Here is a 17,954-nt window from a genome sequence, read left to right as displayed (position 1 = left end):
CACAAATGAATGGACCTCGAAGGTGGCCGGCAGGAGGTAAACCCAGGACCTCGTCTGGCGCTCGCCCGAAGCCATCAAGACCGACCCTCGGACACAACGCACGGGGCGCGCGTACCTCACAGCCCCGCGGAGGTGAAGGAACCCGGCGGCGCGGCTTGATCGGAGTGTCCTGCCCGCAGGCAGAAGGCGCCTAGGCGTGGGCTCCCAGAGCCACGCAGGCCCTCACCGCAGCCTCCGGAACCCGGAGCTCCGGGACGCCGCCCTTACCTGGCCGCCTCCACAGGCTCGCTACGGCTCAGAGCGGTCATTCCAGCGCCTTCTCTTGGAGCCCGAAAGCCGTGCGCCAGACCCTGTGCCCTCCGGGGCCCGCCCATCCACGGAAAGGCCCGCCCCCACCCGCCTATTGGCAGCTCGCGCAGGATGAGCCCAGCTCATTGGTGGACTCTTCCCCATTCCCAGGCCGCCCAGGTAAGGCCCCAGCTGCCGGCCGGTCTCCAAAATTGGGAGGTTCCAGAAGCCACAGCATCCTATCATTAGGTGTCCCCTCAGGGCTCTTTGGTTCCCGCCCCTTCAGCTCCCTGAGCTTGGTGCTTCAACTTCTCAAGTCTCTCTACTGGGTCGGTCACTTGGCCACCTTGCCCAGAGAGCAATAAAGAGACCCTTGTGCTTAAGGTACGTGGCCTGAGAGTTTTGTGAGGTTATCAAGCAGGGACTTAGCCCACGTGGCCTTTAGGGGGTCTCTACTGCAGGAGTCCGCCACCTAAGTATGTACACTACAGGTTCTGGCTGAGCTCCTGCCCCTCCCACTCACTACCACTTACATACCCAAAGGCTCAGCCTTTCCAGTGACCCGGTGGGGCCATAGCAGCCATGGCTGGGAAGCTGTCATTTTCACTTGTTCAGAGGGCAGGGGTCAACCCCCCCACACCCCAGGTAGGGAAAAACAAAAAACAAACAAAAAACCCCGACAAAACAGGACACAGGTGCTTCAGCTGCTGTTTATTGACATTCAGGTGGGCACTATAGCAACAGGCCTGGAGATGCTGCAGAAGAGAAGGTGGAGTGTCTGCAGTGACTGACAGCGTGCAGTGCACAAGGAGGAGTCGGGGAGGACAAAGCTGTTGGGAAAGCAAGTCAGGGCCAGGGCCAAAAGATTATCTACACTGGAGCCCTGGGTCCCGCGCCCACAAGCCCCTACTCTCGCTGTCTCCTGACTCCAGGCCAGGGCTGGGAGTTCTCTGGGCAACTTCCACAAGAGCAAAATACAGAGATGTTGCTGCCCTTTTGTGATAAAGTCAGAGGGTCTCCAATCGAGCATTCTTCCTTCACCTCTGGCTCAGGCAGGGCCCATAGACAGCTGAGCTCTGTTCCATGTTTCAGAGGCCTTTTCGTTTTCCCTGGCGTCCCTGCCCACCAGCGCCACACTATGGCCCAGAGTGAGCACTACAAGCGTTGCTGGCCTAATGGATGGGATGGGGGAGGGGACAGGGGCGGGGCTAGAAGAGGGGCTCCAGGAGGCCATCAAGGCACAGGCACTACACGCATGGTGTTGGTGAAGCCAGAGCCAGGGCGCCAGCCGGTCAGCACAATGACCACATCTCCCTTTTTGAAGAAGCCTCGGGCCTTGCCTGGAGGAGAAAGTTGGTGAGTAGAGGTAAATGCTTCAGCAAACTCCAATACCCCACCCAGCCCTAACTGAGCAACCATTACTTTCTCCTACCACAAGATGGCGCTTTCTTCCTAGCCTAGACAAGTGAAACCAGAGAGGTGCAAATACCCAAGAGCCGCCCACAGAGCTAGCTAATCAAACGGAGGTAGGGGACAAGCTGCCTGACCATTACTCCTTCCCACCACAAGGTGGTGCAAGCCTCCTATCCTAAACAAGGACTGCAGGGACCTGTCAGCTGCTTCTTCTTGTCCCTTGATATCCACTATAGAGGACTGAAGGCCACAACATGTGTGCCCTACACCACAGGGCAGTAGCTCCAGCCAATCTTAGGAGAACCTCAGCAATTAGTTGCCTTGGGCCCCAAATTGGTACAGTAAGGACAGAAGAGCTCAGCCCAGGACTTCAGAGCAATAACTTCAGGGGCCCCAGAAAAGCCACTTCTCAGCACCCACCCCTTGTTTCCAGCTACATACCAACATTCATGGCCAAGTTTACACGGAGGTCAACATCCTCAGCCCAGGCATCCTGGACGGCATCCTTACACAGCACAGGGAAGATGCCGCGGTACAGATGAGCCTGACGAGCAGTCTGGGGATTGCGTGTCACTGCGATGATGGGAGCACGAGGGCGGTACCTGGCCACTTGGTGAGCACTCCTGAGTTACAAACAGGCCAAACAGATCAACCAATACACTATCACAGCCCCTCTCAGGAGGCCCAAGCACTTTCAATAGTACCCTCTAATGCAACTCTGGGCAGCCACGATTCTGTCCTGTCCTTTATAAAAGGATTGTCCTGAGTTCAGTACAGGCTGGCAGGGAGGGTACCATGTGCTCAGCTCCTGACTTCTGGTATCTGCAAAGACCAGCAGTACACTGGACACTGGGAGCCAACAATACTGGCAGCATAATGCTGTTCCCATGCCAATTCCAACAACTGAACTGTCAAACTTGGTGTTAAAGGAAACTTCAGAATTTGTGGTTTTAGAAAGCTAGGTGGTGCCCAGGTGGCAGTATAGGAATGTGTGGCCCATCTAGATGTGTTTCAGGCTCAGGGTTAGGGCAACCTGAGGGCACCCAGGAGGTATTGGAGAACCAGGCACATCACATCAGAGAGAGGATAGCTTGCTTTGGGCTGGCCTGTGTACACAGGCTTTGAAGCAAGGATCAGGAACTCCTCAGTGAAACCCCAAGAACTACAGGCAAATAGGAGGTGCTAAGGCACAGGATTAGTGTAGACCTTGCATCTTAGAGCTCCCAAAAGCTTCTGTTACTCAGTCGGAGAGCACCGCCTTCTAGGGAGCACTCAATGGCCTCAGGCTAAGAAGCACATCAATGGCTGCCTTTCTAGGAAGGCAACAAGGTAGCAAGAGACCTATGCAGGAGGACCAGGAGAAAGTCCTCCACACTGATTTTTTTTGTGTTTAGGTTAGACACAAATTTGTAATCCTGAGTGCTGGGTGTCACGCCTGGATTTCTACTTACTGGTGCACATGTCTGTGAGCCCATGGGCACAGATAGGCCATAACCTGGTATTGGGCATCTTCCTCTATTACCCTCCACCTTACTCTTCCCCACTTTATGGGTATTTCCCACACGTTCACATACATGTAGTGCCTGTGGAGGCTAGAAGAAAGCACCAGATTCCTCCAGGAGTGGAGTTAAGAGAGTTGTGAACAGCCATGTAGGTGCTGGGCCCCTGGAAGAGCAGCCTGTGCTGCTATAAGCTACCCACCTCTCTAGTCGGACACCCCCCACCCCCGCTTACTTTTTTAAGACAGGGTCTTACTGAACCCAGAATTCACTGACTCTCTGGGCACATCTGTGGGAAAGATTAAAGTTTTGTCACAGGTACTTAGTACTTTCCCCCATCTGTGTGCAACCCCCTTCTCTTTTTATTTTACTCATTATTGGCGTGCACCACCATGCCTACCTTCCCCTCCCTTTTATTATTTTTTTTTTCTTTTCTTTTTTTGAGACAGGCTTGCTCTGTGTAGCCTTGGCTGTCCTAGACTCCCTTTGTAGACCAGATAACAGTGATCTGCCGCCTCTGCCTCCTGAGTGCTGGGATTAAAGGTGTGCGCCACTACCACCCAGCTCCCCCTCCCTTTTTTTTTTTTCCTTTTAAAACCACAGGTGCCAGATCCAAATCCAGGCTCTCATGTTTGTTCGACAAATGCTTTCAGTCTTCCTCCATGGGTTCTGGGGACCAAATACAGGCCAGGTTTGTGTAACAAGCAATTCTATAAGCTGAGCCATTTCATCAGCCCTCCAAACTGATTTCTTTGTTTGTTTGCTTGTTTTGAGACAAGCCCCAGCTCTCCTGTAACTCATTCTGTGGACCACGCTAGCTTTGAACTCAAGACACGCCTACCTCTGTACTGGGATTAAAGGCATGCGCTAACCTTACCCAGGTTCCACACTGGGATTTAAGACCACATAGTAACTAAACTAAGCAAAATGGGATATTGCTTCAAGGTCACTGTGAGGCAGGCTGTGAATTTGCACTGGAGCCAAATGGTTTGGTATACCTGGAGTCCTTTGGTGGCAGCTGGGGGTCTTAACTTGGCCCAGAGCCACTCTCGGAGTCCCCAAGGAGAGGCGCCAATTGAACAGGGCAGCCCCAGGGAGCCACTGCCGCCTCCTACCTGCCAGACTTGGTGAGGACGATAATGGCCCCACTGCAACACTTGAAGGAGGCCTCCACGGCACCCACGGCGGCAGCTTCTGTGGGGTCGCTGGTAATGGGCGCCAGGCGGCGGAGTTCCTCGAATAACTGCAAGTGGTAGATGGCAGCCTCTGCCTCACGGGCAATCTAGGGGAGCAACATCCGTCCAGGGGGACGAGGAAAGGGGGGGACAGTGCTTTGTCAGAGCTTTGTCACACATGGAAAGGGAGGAAAGGAATCACAGACAACTGGGAAGGAACATGTCCCCGGGCACAAAAAGGCCAGGCGGTGCCGTTACTACATGTTCTGAACTCAGCAAGACCAACGACTCCACAGGAACCATCCTGTGCCAGGTGCCTGTGACTTGCACTGTGCCCATGTGGGATCCTCTGGTCCTGCCCTATCGTGACCTCCTTGGCTGCCTTCCTGCAGGAGAGGCGCTATGCACAGGTGTAGGCACACAGCTGGCCTAGCTGTGTGAGAAGCTGGTTTATCCTATGGTGACACCTGCCCTTAGGGCCCTACCTGCCAGATTCCGTCAGAACTATCAAAGCTGCTGCTAAGCACTTATAGGAAGCCTCCACGCTGCCCATGGCCATGGCCTCCATGAAGTCTGTGGAGTGACTGGAGGCTCGCACAAGCTCTTCAAACAGCAGACGGTGGAACATGGCTGCCTCAGCCTCCCGAGCTATCTGTAAGGGTTAGGGTAGGAGGGATAAGGAAGAGGGGTAAAGGCAACAGAAGACGGGAAAGATAACACATGGAAAGACAGAGGGGTAATTAATCAGAGAGGAAAGTACCCTTAGGTTAAAGCTTTCCTTCAGGCAGATGCAGAGGCAGGGTGGTCAAAGTCTGCGCTGCTTTTCCTTTTTTGTTCTAACACAAAGAAGGTTCTTACAGTCTGGAAATGTTTACCCTCATGGGACTTCCCTTTGTTTCTTCTTTTGTTTTTAGTATCACTCCCTATCCCCAAATGGGCTTTTGAGAGAAGAGCTTATTGCATAGCCCTTACTGGCCTTGAGCCACAAAATCACTAATCTCTCTGACTCAGCCTCCCAAGTGCTGGCGTAATAGACATGAACCACCAATATGTGGCCGTTCCCTTTTCTTTTTCTATTGAAGGCATAGTGATAGGCCCTAGGACCTTGGCATGCAAGATGCCAAGATGAAGCCCACATCACTTCCACTCGACCACACTGCCTCATGACACAGCTTACAGGAAGAAATAGGCCCTCCCCTCCTCACATGGCTGTCTGGGTACCACAGGCGTGCTTACCCACTATTTACAGTGCAAACATTGGGGTAGCTCTGAAAGCTGGGGGTAAAGGGTCAAAAGAGCCAAAGTTGCTAAGTGCATCAGTGCTAAACAGAACGGCAAACTCTGGCACACTTGAGATACATCGAGCAGCCATGTGAAGAGATAGATGCCTGTGAAAGCATGCAGTCAAGTCCCAAGACACTGATTAAAACTTAATAATTCAGACTGTTACAGGATAGCAAGTGTGTTACATACAGACTACGTATTCAAGGTAAAACCAGGCATCAGAAAGAAAATATAAGTTTAGAAAATGCAATCACAAGCATCTTAGTATATAAGGGATTTGAAGGACCAGCAATGCATCTATAAGCAGATTTGCAGGTGTATAGTACTTTTGGTTAAGAATGGAGTGCATGCAGCCCAAAGGCAAGGGACATGAACAGGAAACAACCATAGCTGGGATGCCTAGCTCTTAACTACAGGTCATGAACTGCACCAGTTAGACACAGGAGGAAACGGCAAAACAGGTAAAGGGGAGAAGCTATCTGCAGTGTTAACTGATGACAGAGGGAGAAGCTTGTAACCCCTGAAGGGGCAGCCACAGTCTAACCGGACTCTGTGACTCATCTTCTGAGCAGGGCCATGCAGTCCCAGCCTTGAGGTTCTAAGATGTCTGTTCACAGAAAGACCAGGGCATGGGAAAAAGGACAAGGACATCAGAACTACCTCCAACTCTGACCTGTCCACACCTGCTGTTTGCACCTGCCACAGCATGGGCAAATGGACAGCTAGCTGGCGCGATAGCAGCAAATCAGGGCTCAAACCCACATTTATCACCATGTGATTCTCATTCATAAATTGAGGAAACGAAGATTACATCAGCATGCTCAGAGGCTTATCTAACATTTAATGATGGCAGTAAATGTTTGGTGGTAAGGCTATAATTAATGTTTCATCAAATGCCATCTTAGGGCAAAGTCTTGAGGTCACATAACTTGCCCACAGCTGTACAAAAAGACATTTATGTGCTTGATGCTTTGGAGTACCTGGTCAAGGTCAACAGTTACCTTGTTTCTGACCACTCTGAGGCCAGATCGCACAACTAAGCAGGCAACTAGGCAAGGAGAGTATGAGTAAAAGCAGGAAGGCAGCTACTGTCGGGGAGACTGAAGGCACAGTTCACAGCACCTGCCTGCCTCGGGCAGTTATGAGGATGAGGCCACAAGACCAATCAGAGCAGCAAACCACATCACACCAGCCGGTGCTGAGCCCAAGCTGTGCAGCACTTCTAGTCTGTCAGTTTCAGTATAGGCACGGGCTACCACATTTCAGACAAGCCACGGAGAAGGTCACTTTGAATCTGTTCAAACTCAATATTCACACACATAAAGGGGAGATATAAGAAGGTCCAACCCTGAGGGGGCTCCCCCCGCCAGTTGTCTTAAAGTTGGGGGCTTGTGGGAAACTAGGGGCACAAAAAAAAGGATGGGGTTCTTTGCTAGCACTAATGTTAATTTACAATACTTTTTTACCTGGTAAAAGTCCTGATGCCCTGGGTCAGTTGGAGTCTGCTGTTTCTGTATTTTACTAATTCTAGTCCAGCGAGCCTCAAATTCTTAACTATCCTCCTGCCTCAGCCTGTGAATGCTGGACTCAAGGTATAAGCCTGAAGTCTTTTTTTAGACAGGGTTTCTCTGGCTGTCCTAGACTCGCTTTGTAGACCAGGCTGGCCTTGAACTCACAGTGATCCGCCTGCCTCTGCCTCTGGAGTGCTGGGATTAAAGGCGTGCGCCACCACACCTGGCTCTGACTGAAGTCTTAAAAGGAGAAAAGTGGTCACAGCTCCCCCATGTTCCTACTCCTTCCTGAGCCTGCTGAGTTCAGCACTCACCCCACAGCTACTTGTAGCCCTACTTTGGGTCTGGCACAGCAAGGGAGGCAGTCTCAGGTCACAGGCACCATGCAAGGCCAGTTCGAAGCAGCTCAGTGGGGCCACAGCCTGCAGTGGAGAAGCTTCTGCCCATGGGGTGAGCAGGGGGTCAAATCGGAAGCCTAACCAGGAGACCAGCTGGGCTTCTGTAGAATAGAGCAGAGGTTCCAGGGGCCCCTGCCCAGTCTGAGAGGAGGAAGGCATCTTATGCCTGCATCCCAAGACTTAACTCTTTTAGCCATATGTGGCCAATGTAAAAAATAAAAAATAAATACTGTCCAGAGCAGGAAAAAGGGGTGGGGCGCAGGCAGTGAAAACACAACAGAAAATCCGAGAAGCACCCACACACACCTTCTCTCTCCTCTTGCTGTGAGGTGGAGGAAGTTAAGAGACTGGGTGGAAGGTGTGGAAGCCTCTCCGGCAGAGCTTCTACGCCAGGCTGAGGACTTACCAGGTGCTGCATGCGCACAGCCTCCAGAGGGTAGTCCCCTTTGGCTGTTTCTCCCGACAGCATGATGCAGTCTGCTCCATCCAGGACCGCGTTGGCCACGTCACTGCCCTCAGCACGGGTGGGACGTGGTTTCTTGATCATACTTTCCAGCATCTAGGAGGGGGCAGACAGGGCCTTTGGTAAGACACTGGCCACCTCCAACGATAAGTGATTGCCATGGAAATCCCCTGAAGAGTGTGCAGACTATGGCTGTGTACAGGTAAATGCACCCATAGGATGGTACAAGAAAGAACACGGGACAGGAAGAACGAAGGAACGAAGCAGCACGTGCCTGTGTGGCGCAGATGACAGGCTTCCCAGCTCGGTTGCATCGCCCAATCATCATCTTCTGAGCCAGGAAGACCTTCTCCGCAGGAATCTCAATGCCTAGGTCACCACGAGCCACCATGATCCCATCACTGGCCTCCAAAATCTCATCAAACCTGATAGCAGCAGAGAAAGATGATACACATTGCTCTAATTAGCCCACGGCTTCAGTTAGCTCAGGATTCTGACTGCTGCCCTTTGAGGTGCCCCACTTCTCAGCCCTCCAGGGGGTCAACCAGCATCTATGGCTTAACAAGATAGAGACTCCAAGTTGCCAGGTACAAAGGACACAAGAGGCAAGGACAGCAAGTGTGTACTGACAACTGCCACCCCAACTCTGCCAAACCCACTTTTGTAATCCACAGAAGCAGGTCTGGGGGAAGGAGCAGGAGAGCCAATAATGAACCATTCACTCTATTTTGGCTCATCCTTATGAATATCAACTTAACTAACGCACCATATGCTTTCCTATGAGAAGCCGAGTGGACCACCTTCGGCACTGGACACCAGGCCCTTTGTTTCTATGTGGGTCCCGAAATGAAAACTAAAAAGGGCTTCCCGCCTCTAAGATGCTGATTCAGAGGGCCTGGCAGGCTGCATTTGGACATCACAACTCACTCACCTGCGGACGCCTTCATGGTTCTCGATTTTGCTGATGATCTTGATGTTCTTGCCCTTCTCTCCCAGGACCTTCCTGACCTCGTGCACATCGGCAGCCTTGCGGATGAAAGACGCAAACACCATGTCCACATCCTGCTCCACCCCGAACTTCAGATCCTGGATGTCCTTTTCGGACACGGCAGGGAGGTCCACAGCGGCACCGGGGAGGTTCACCCCCTTCTTGCTGCCCAAGGAGCCACCATTCTCCACCTCTGTCACCAGGAAGTCAGCGCCTGTGTCAAAGGAAATGGGAGGAAGCAGAGATAGGGGTCTGTCTCAACGTGCCAGCAGTGGAGTCCTCTGCCATCTCCCCAATTCAGGGAATCACATGCTATGTCACACTGAGGACACCAGAGCTATGATCAAGCAAGGCTCTGACACCTCAGACAAAAGCCATTTTCTTCATCTATAAATGATATCGGCTTACAGGTTGGTAAGAAACCGAGTTTTGTGTGTGGCAGCACAAGCTTTTAATCCCAGCATTCAAATTCAAGCAAACGCAAATAGACCCTGGACTCACTCTGGATGAGCAAGTGGCGCTCTTAACCACGGAATCATCTCTCCAGCGCCGGCTTTTTTGATTTTGAGGCAATATTTCAGACAGGCCAGGGATGTAGACCGAAAATATACCCTTAAACTTTCGTTCCTCTGGGGACTGAACCCAGGTCCTCACATGGTAGACCCGGAGACTCGCAGAGCTCTCGGGGTGGGAGTTGGTGCTAGTCCATGGGCAGCGCCATGCTTACCTTTCTCCTTCACCTGCAGTGAGATGAGCCCGTCGTCCACATAGATCTTGCTGCCCACCTCCACCACCTTGCAGATGTTCTTATAATCCAGCCAAAGGATGTTCTCATCACACTTTTCCATGTACGCGTTGTCAAGGGTGATCTTCAGGGTGGCTCCCTTCTTCAGCTCCACTTCAGCAGTGCCGCTCTGTAGATTGAAGGCAGCACGTGGGTGCGTGGACCACAGAAATCAGTGCCTCTGATGGGGATGCTCAGAACCCTGGCTCAAAGTCTAGAGATCTTCATCCTTTATGTAAATTCTGTCTTTGTTTACTTTGAGGAAATGAGGATAAAGAAACCCTGCCATCCCCTCCCACCACAAGAGTGAGAGGTTAACAACACCCCTCCCCCACCGGGCTACCTGCACTCAGAGCTCTCCCGGCTCCCCCAGGACACTCACGCCCTTGATGAGTCCAGTACGGATCTCAGGTCCCTTTGTGTCCAGAGCCACCGCAACCGGCCGGTAGAGGATCGGATCAGATGCGAAGCTCTCCGTGGCCTCCCGTACGTTCTTGATGGTCTCTGCATGGTACTGGGGGAAGAGGAAGGAGAGACTGACAGGTGTCCTCCATGCCTGACTCCAGTCCCCATCCCCTCCCAGTATCCACCCTTCCTTCTACACGACAGCCCCGCCACGCCCACCCCATCCCCCAGCAGCTTTAAACAGATTTACCACAGCATCGACTCCAATAGCAAATCATAGAACCTCCCAAACTACTGTCCCTTCAGGTGTACGAGTATCCCCAGGACTCAAAGAAGCCTAACAGTGGGGACAGGCAAAGGACCAAGCCTTCTGTTTGAGTAAGTCTGTCCTGGCAATCTGTATTACTCTGTTTTCACTATCGATCCCAACTCCAATCCAAACTCAAAAGCTGTTGACTTAAGTGAACAATGGCCCCGGCTATCAGCCCACTGCTCTCGCCATGCAGACACCTGCTTTCACAATCACTTTCTCAGGTCTGGTGAGGAAAGAAGAGGGAGGTGACCACTGGCCTGTCTCTGGAGGAACTCCCTTTGCAATAAAGTCTCCCCAAAGCCCTTTCCCCTTTTCTATCTGGGACTCAGAGCCCAGATAGCAAAGAATTTGTGCATAGTGCAGACCCATGCAACACAGCTGATAACAGACCATTTAATTCACTTTATGTGGCTTGATGGTTAACCACTGCGCACAGGAAAGACACCTGCTGCATGCCTGTTTGTTATCTACAGAAGCCTGGGGTGGAGCTGAAACCAGTCCTTCATCTACACAGACCAAAGCTGCCTGAAGGCTGAATATCTAGTAACCTCGGCCCAGATACACCCACAGTGGCTACTGCCTGTCTTGGTTTGCTTTAGAGTCTGGGAATTGCTCCTAATTTCCACGGAAGAATCATGGCTCTATAATTTCAACTTTGCAGGATTTAAAAATCTTTCCCCTCAGCCAGGTGTGGTTGTGCACACCTTTAATCCCAGAAGAAGCAGGTGGATCTCTGTGAGTTCAAGAGGCCAGCATGATCTATAGCCAAGGCTATTAACAGAGAAACCCTGCCACAAACAAATAAATAGAATTCTTCCCCTGGCCCAACATTTTTCTAATGGTGAGTAAGGTTGAACCTAGGGATTTGTTCCTGCATAGCAAATATTCTTCTGCTGAGCCAACACCTCAGCCCATTCACTGAGTATTCTAAACAAACATGTGCGTATAAAACTGCATTATAGTTAGAGCATTCGACAATCTATTATTAAGCTCCTCTGCATGCTAACACTTCTGGAAGGTGGACTGTGTCTTCCACTGTCAAATTACGGTTTTGCCGACACACTACCAAATGGCAAAGACTGGTACCCATCAGTGTTGTCCTTGTAGAGGCTCTAAATTTAGGCTGTTTAAAAGTCAGTGTGGGAGTACAGCACTGCCTGTTCAGCAAGAAGGACACATCTTGCCCATATGAACAGCAAGGAGTGGGAATTAGACACTGTCAGCCAAAGCTGTCAAAAGATCAGTGCAGTGGGCAGATGTTCCATCAGAGAGAGGGAGTGATTCCAAGGTCTAAGGGTACTTAAATCTCCAAGACCATCAAGGACACCCCAGCTCCTCAAAGGTGCACATGAAGTAAAAGCCCTAACACATGGCCAAACTGTTTACATGATGTGACACAACAGAACTTTGGGTCAGACCCCCAAACCTTCTGGGGTGTTAAAAGCTAAAAATAACCTTACAAGGATTACAAAAAAGAAAAAGGTTCAAAGTACAGATAATCTCTAATGCCTTATAATTTGAAAGGTCAAGGCAGAAAAGCTAGGCTGTAGTGCACACGCCTTTAATCCCATCACTCGGCAGACAGATCATCATGAGTTCATGGCCAGTCTGGTCTACAAAGTGAGTCCAGGACAGCCAAGGCCACACAGGGAAATCCTGTCTTGATTGAAGAAGGAAAAAAGTCAAGGCAGTGCTGCCTGCCCAGAGTCTGGCTGTTCTCACTGGCCACTTCCATCTCAGAGCTACACGGTGTTATCTTACTGGAAACCTAAAGGTCAGCTCCTCCAAAATCTATTTTTGCTTGTCTTGCAAACTGGAGACCATGCCGACTACTAGAAAGGACCATGGCAAGTGGATCTAGTTCTGACTGAACTAGGCTTCCTAGTTTTTTCCCCCTTGGGAGCCCCTGCTGAGAATAGCAGGGCTTAGAAAGCAATGACCTTCTCCCCCCGCCCCCCCCACTATGTATCTTAAGCTGGCCTTGAACCCAGAATTCTGCCTCCGGTTCTATACCACCACACCCAGCAAGGATATGTCGTACACTGCTTAGGCGCCTGCTGGACTATCTCCAGGCCCCATGACATTTGGGGGCTAGCCTCCATTGGGCTATTTATGGAATATGTGTTAAGGAATCTATGATGAAGACTCTCATGTTCTGGGAAGTCGGACTGCTCTTCACAAGGTATTTTTAGTACAAACAACTTCCAAAGGTCAGAGGGCAAAATAGCTCAGGGTAATACTTTTACTCAGGACACAAGAGAAACCAAGAGGTGGTGAGGACTGTCTCCGCAGTGAAACCCATGATTTAAAAGTGTTTAAAGGGTAGATCTTAAGATGCCTCAAATGGGTTATTTTTTTGTTTCAGACAGGGCTTCTCTGTGTGGCTTTGGCTGTCCTGGACTCATTTCATAGACCAGACCGGCCTGAACTCAAAGATAGCGCCTGCCCCTGCCTCCGGATGCTGGGCTTACAGGTGTGTACCACTGTGCCCGCCGAATGGGTTGTTTTTAAGAGCAGTAGCAGGGATGGACTTTTACTCCTGCAAAGCGGCACGGATGGAAGACAGTGCTCACGGAGCGGGGACATCACCTATTACATAGCACTTGTGCTGCAGATTCAGTCTCAAGCAGAACCCCCTCCAGACCTTCCTGTCACGGTACTAAACTAAGCCAAAACCAACCTGCACAAGCCCTTGGTTCACCAGACCCCTAGGAGCCACTGTAGAAACCCAGAGGTGTGTTGCCAAGTGCTGGGCCAAGACACATGATGGCTTAGGGTTTCCAGCTAAACTAGTTTTTAAATTTTTGTTCTTTCTTTAAAAAAAAAAAAAAAGATTTATATATTATTTATACACAGCTAAACTCTTCTATGCCTTCCTTTCGAAGGTTAAGGGTAGGGAGAAGCCCTGGTTTGCCTACATCAGTGAAGGTGGCAGGAGGGAGACAGGGAAACAGGGATGGAGTAGAGCACTGTCCCACTCACCAAGAAACCTGGAGTACCAACCACTGTTAGTGAGCACCTTACCACAACTCCTGTTCCCAACCAATATCCCAGCAATGTGAGGGAGGCTCACCTCATGAGTTCCGTGAGAGAAATTCAGACGAGCCACATTCATTCCTGACTTAATCATCTCCTTCAGCATCTCCACAGATCTCGAGGCAGGGCCTAGTGATAAACATTGAAAACCATAGGAAGAGAGCCACGGCATTCAGCAGGTAGGCAAACCTGTGCAATTTGTTCAACATCAAAAGAACTCTCCATCCTTTGTTATTAAGTCATCACCCCACAAGTTAGCAGAAAGGTCTCTCCAAAGTGCAGAAGTCTACAACAGTACCAGTCAGCTTTCTTCATTTATGTTTGATGGAAAATCATTCTGCAGGGCCTCACATAATCAGAAAAGTGGAGGGAAGACTTAGTTTTCTCTGACTTTAAGATGTCTAACTACTGAATATTGTTGGTGACATGAAAAAGGTCTGAGGTCTCTGAAATACTCCTACTAAAGCCCATCAGGAAGACCACCCCCAAACCTCACATACTACACAAAGAGTAAAGTATACTATTTCTTTATGGCCACTTCCCATGACTTCTGATAGTAACGTGTACAGTGCCTCACTTACAACCTAGGTTAGCTCTAATGGCTGTGCTTTTCAAACTAGGCAGAAGAATCTGTTCAGGGGAGGGGCATACTCACTCACCAATGGTACAAATGATGCCAGTGTTGCGGGCCGTGATGGGTGCGGAGTCAATGTCTAGGCGGCACATGTGTTCAAGGAAAGTGTCAGCCATGGCTGCATGGAGCTGCTGGGTCTGGATGAAGGCAGTCCCTGCTTCGCTGTGTGGCTTCGGCATGGTTTCTGAGGGCCTGGGTTCCGGAGAGTTGAAGAGTGCAATTAGACTGTGCAGCGCTTAATGAACCATCTGGCACAAGAGGCTGTCCCCTGCTTACACATTAACCCAATTAGATTGCTCTGTGCACAAGTCACATAGAGGCCTGGCACGTGCTGGTTACATGGGTGCCCCTCAAATTGGGCAAAGGGCTCATGTGACTGTAAGCAAGCAGCAAAGACCTCAGTGATCCAAAGTAACTTCCTACCCAGTGCATAAGCAGGCTTCTTCCATGGGCTGCGAGCTTTCACACCACCCTAGAAAGAACACCACCCCACATACATAACTCCCCCAAAGTTGCAATAAGAAATATCCCTGAAAAAAATGTAACTAATCTTTCAGCACACAAACATCTGGTGCTTGGCCTTCAGAAGTCTATAATGACAACGGGTCGAATCGACAAGCATCTGCTTTCATAGGGCACCCACATGGCCTCCTGACCTCATTCACCCAAACCAAAGTGGTCCTGTTGACAAGAGAGACCCCTATCCCAAGACCTTCTTAGCTCCTGAGTCCTAGGTTTTCACTGGCTTCAAAGCATCACCTAAATGTATTTTTAGCTTCTATTAGGCACAAGGGTAAGGCAACAAAATGTTTTTTCTGGGCAGGAAACAAAAACCCCAAAATTCCTCAGCAAAAAACAACAGCAGCATCTACAAGACACACAGGAACATTGGACTGGCTCTAATGTCACTACAACCTCACAAACAGTCATCTGAAGCCACAGAGACAGAACCACATACAACAGCTGGCCTAGAAGCCACTATGCATCCTAGGTTGACCTTGAACTCACTATCGTTTGTTTTCCCAAGGACTGCCATTAAGTAAGTACGGCATTCAGTAGTCAGAGCATCCGTTCCAAGTAATTAACCACTCAGGTCACAATCCCAACAGCTGCCCTGCCCTTTGCTTTAACTTTATTACCGACTTACAACTAAATGCTCACTGAGCTGGTCAGTCAGCTGATTAGAGGGCAGAACTCTGGAGAAGCTCTGCGCTGTTCCTGACAAACTACCAAAGGCTTGTACCAAGTTGGCATCCTTCTCCTCGGTTCTCAGGCCACGGGGCTTGTCCCCAACTCCTGAGCATACAGTCTGCACTCTACATCATCCCCCCCTCCTCACCCCGCCCCATCTCCCCAGACAAGGACCCTCAGTCGGCTCCTGACTGTGGCTTTTCTGGACACCTGAAGAACAAACATGCACCTAAACCCATCTCTGTCACCTGAGACCTGACAACAGCCAAAGATTTCTGCCACCTGGTACTAGTCTTCAACACAGAAATGGAAACTTAGCAAGAGACCAGTTTTCTTTACATGCAGGCCAGGAGCGGGGGGGGGTGTCCAGCCTCCTGGGTGCTGGGATTACAGGGCTGTAACCACTACATTCACAGCAGAATTTAAAACCTTTAAAGGCGGGCAGAGATCACAAGCTGTTGCTTGCTAGTGGCCAACACTCTTCATTCTTTATTCTGTAAGACACACTAGGTACCAAGACAACCAGTTTCTCCTCCAGGGTCCACTCCGTTATTTGTTTTTCTTTTTCTTTTTTTCAGCCCCCAACAAATTGTAGTGTTTGCTAAATGAGCTCCCAGTCTCTGCCAAGGTAAGTTCTGGCTCCTTCTCCCCACCCCCAAATCTGAGGAAGCACTGCATACAGGATGCCCCAGGTCCTGTGTCTACCCATGGTTGAAGCAAATACTGCTGGCAAACTCTCACGACTCCCATCCAGGCTTAGGTAAGTGGCCGCTGAAGGAATAGTACAGGCGGCACACCAAGCCAACAGGACACAAAGGCCCTGCTGTGAACCATGGGACCACGAAATCTAAGTCCACATGAGTGCAACAGACACCGGAACCCAGTTTCCTGAAAAAGTCAGCCACCAGGCGGTGGTCCTCTCCATCTGAGACAGCCTCTGAACTCCTCCAAGCTCCTGCCTGGGCCAGGCAGGCAGGTCATACCTTTGGTTCTCTGGGCCTGGGCTTCTGGTGATGTACTGCTGTTTTTTTGACTCAAGGCGACTCCGTGGCCCTACTTGGAAAGACCGCTCAGAGCTGAGTATAGTTTGCCCAGGAGAGCTACAAGGATTAAGGTAAAAGCTGGCTGTAACTAGCGCTCTGTGGTTATTGTCTTAATAACAGGCAGAAGCTGTTGAAATTCAGCCACGTTAGAATACACACTCAGACACCAGAGAAGACGTTAATGAAAACCCACGAGTAAAAATGACCCCCATGGCTCTCCTGTGGCACTTTATCCCCGTAACTCTCCATAATTGCTATATGGTTTTAGGGGGCGGGGGGTGGGCACTAAGCAGAGACCAGAGGACAACATGAGAGTTTGCTCTCTCCTCCTACACCATGTAGGTTCTGGGGACAGAGCTAGTCAAGGGAAGCAAATTCCTGTGTCTGCTGAGCCATCTCATGGGCCCTCATTGCTTTGCACACCACCCCCTTAGGAGGGCTCAGGATATCAAAATTATCAATTTGTTACCCAGGTGGTAGCATTTATCACAACACCCCTCCCCCTCCCTTTCTGAGACACCTCACTGTGTGTATCCCTGACTGGCTGTAGGTATTATAGAGACCAGAGTGGTCTCCAACTAAGATCCACCATTTTTTTTTTAAGGATTTATTTATTTTGTGTACAGTGGTCTACCTGCATACCAGATATCATTATAGATGGTTGTGAGACACCATGTGGTTGCTGGGAATTGAACCCAGGACCTTTGGTCGAGCATCCAGTGGTCTTAACCTGAGCCATCTCTCCAGCTACTGCCTTCTAAGGCTGGAATTACATCATTTAATAAATAAAAATCGCTGATGTAAATATTTTAAGAAAAACTAAGCGCACAGACTCTGAAAATGACTTATTTCCACTCAGACTATAAAGCTCATGAGAGAACTTACACATAACGTGAAGTTCCTTCCATGTGCCAGCCCTGCACCCTTCATGATTACTCTGCTAAAACAGTGAAAGACGTGTGTTCTCTCTGCTCTCAGTCAAGGGCTCCATAGGGCACCTTCACTGACCTAGGAAGGGCAACTTGATTCACTGACTTCAAGGCCAAAAGAGAAAGTTCATGTGTCTAATATAAACTATGGAAAAATTCCATGACCAGAACCTGTGAGTTCCATGCCAGAGACCAGCTATTTTCCTGTTTCGACTGCTCTCAGGCTTGACAGTACAATCTTTGTGCTAACAAGGACGCTCTGATAGACAAGCACTTGCCTCAAGGCTCAGAGATGTAATTTAGCAAGTAAAGATTCAAAAACTTTCTTTGGCCTCAAATACATACCCCATTTCCCCACCTAGAATTAAACTTGCAGTCTGCAGACTGGAATATCTTGCTACCAATTACAAAGTGACAAACGGACATGCATACGTACTTCAATGGTTTGATAAAATTACATAGGCTTCTAACAAAACTTCAAGAGTTTCAAACCCCCTATATATCCCTTGCTGTTTCTCTTCCAAGACTCTGACCGGGAGCTCCCACCCGCCCCATGGCTCTTCTGTCTGTCCCATGGCTTCTAGAGCCCCAAACTCCAGC

General features: G+C 50.0%; 2 protein-coding genes across 3 annotated transcripts in view; both read right to left on the bottom strand.

Annotated features, from left to right (window-relative positions):
• The window catches only part of Gramd2a (GRAM domain containing 2A), a 34,775-nt gene extending 34,394 nt beyond the window's left edge, over positions 1-381 (bottom strand). The window contains exon 1 of the mRNA XM_051156605.1: positions 268-381. Coding sequence (XP_051012562.1) covers positions 268-374 — 107 coding nt within the window. The 5' untranslated portion in view covers positions 375-381. The remainder of the gene's footprint in view (positions 1-267) is intronic.
• Positions 382-984: 603 nt separating this feature from the next.
• On the bottom strand, positions 985-16,488 carry Pkm (pyruvate kinase M1/2). Of its 2 annotated transcripts, none has more exons than XM_051156580.1 (11): positions 16,366-16,488; positions 14,217-14,383; positions 13,595-13,686; positions 10,186-10,317; positions 9,747-9,933; positions 8,963-9,233; positions 8,306-8,456; positions 7,975-8,127; positions 4,861-5,027; positions 2,143-2,324; positions 985-1,628 (listed from the first exon to the last, which is right to left on the bottom strand). In XM_051156580.1, exons 2-11 carry the CDS (start codon positions 14,368-14,370, stop codon positions 1,522-1,524), a joined length of 1,596 nt encoding a protein of 531 aa, XP_051012537.1. In that variant the 5' UTR covers positions 14,371-14,383; positions 16,366-16,488; the 3' UTR covers positions 985-1,521. The 2 variants fall into 2 exon arrangements, with proteins under 2 accessions (XP_051012537.1, XP_051012536.1); XM_051156579.1 differs by lacking the exon at positions 4,861-5,027 and adding an exon at positions 4,316-4,482 and having other exon boundaries at positions 16,366-16,482.
• Positions 16,489-17,954: the final 1,466 nt, after the last annotated feature.

This window comes from Acomys russatus, chromosome 14 (genome assembly GCF_903995435.1).
Source record: "Acomys russatus chromosome 14, mAcoRus1.1, whole genome shotgun sequence".
NCBI lineage: Eukaryota > Metazoa > Chordata > Mammalia > Rodentia > Muridae > Acomys > Acomys russatus.
The sequence above is the reverse complement of the archived record's forward strand: the minus strand, read 5'-3'. Positions and strand labels throughout refer to the sequence as shown.

What these genes read in the sequence shown, in the direction of transcription:
- Pkm (XM_051156580.1), bottom strand. Translation starts at nt 14,370, where the DNA reads ATGCCGAAGCCACACAGCGAAGCAGGGACTGCCTTCATCCAGACCCAG. An exon ending in TGGCATCATTTGTACCATTG is followed by an intron (nt 13,687 to 14,216) that starts GTGAGTGAGTAT and finishes GTTTATCACTAG; the next exon opens with GCCCTGCCTCGAGATCTGTG. An exon ending in GTTCTGACGGAATCTGGCAG is followed by an intron (nt 2,325 to 4,860) that starts GTAGGGCCCTAA and finishes TTTGTAACTCAG; the next exon opens with GAGTGCTCACCAAGTGGCCA.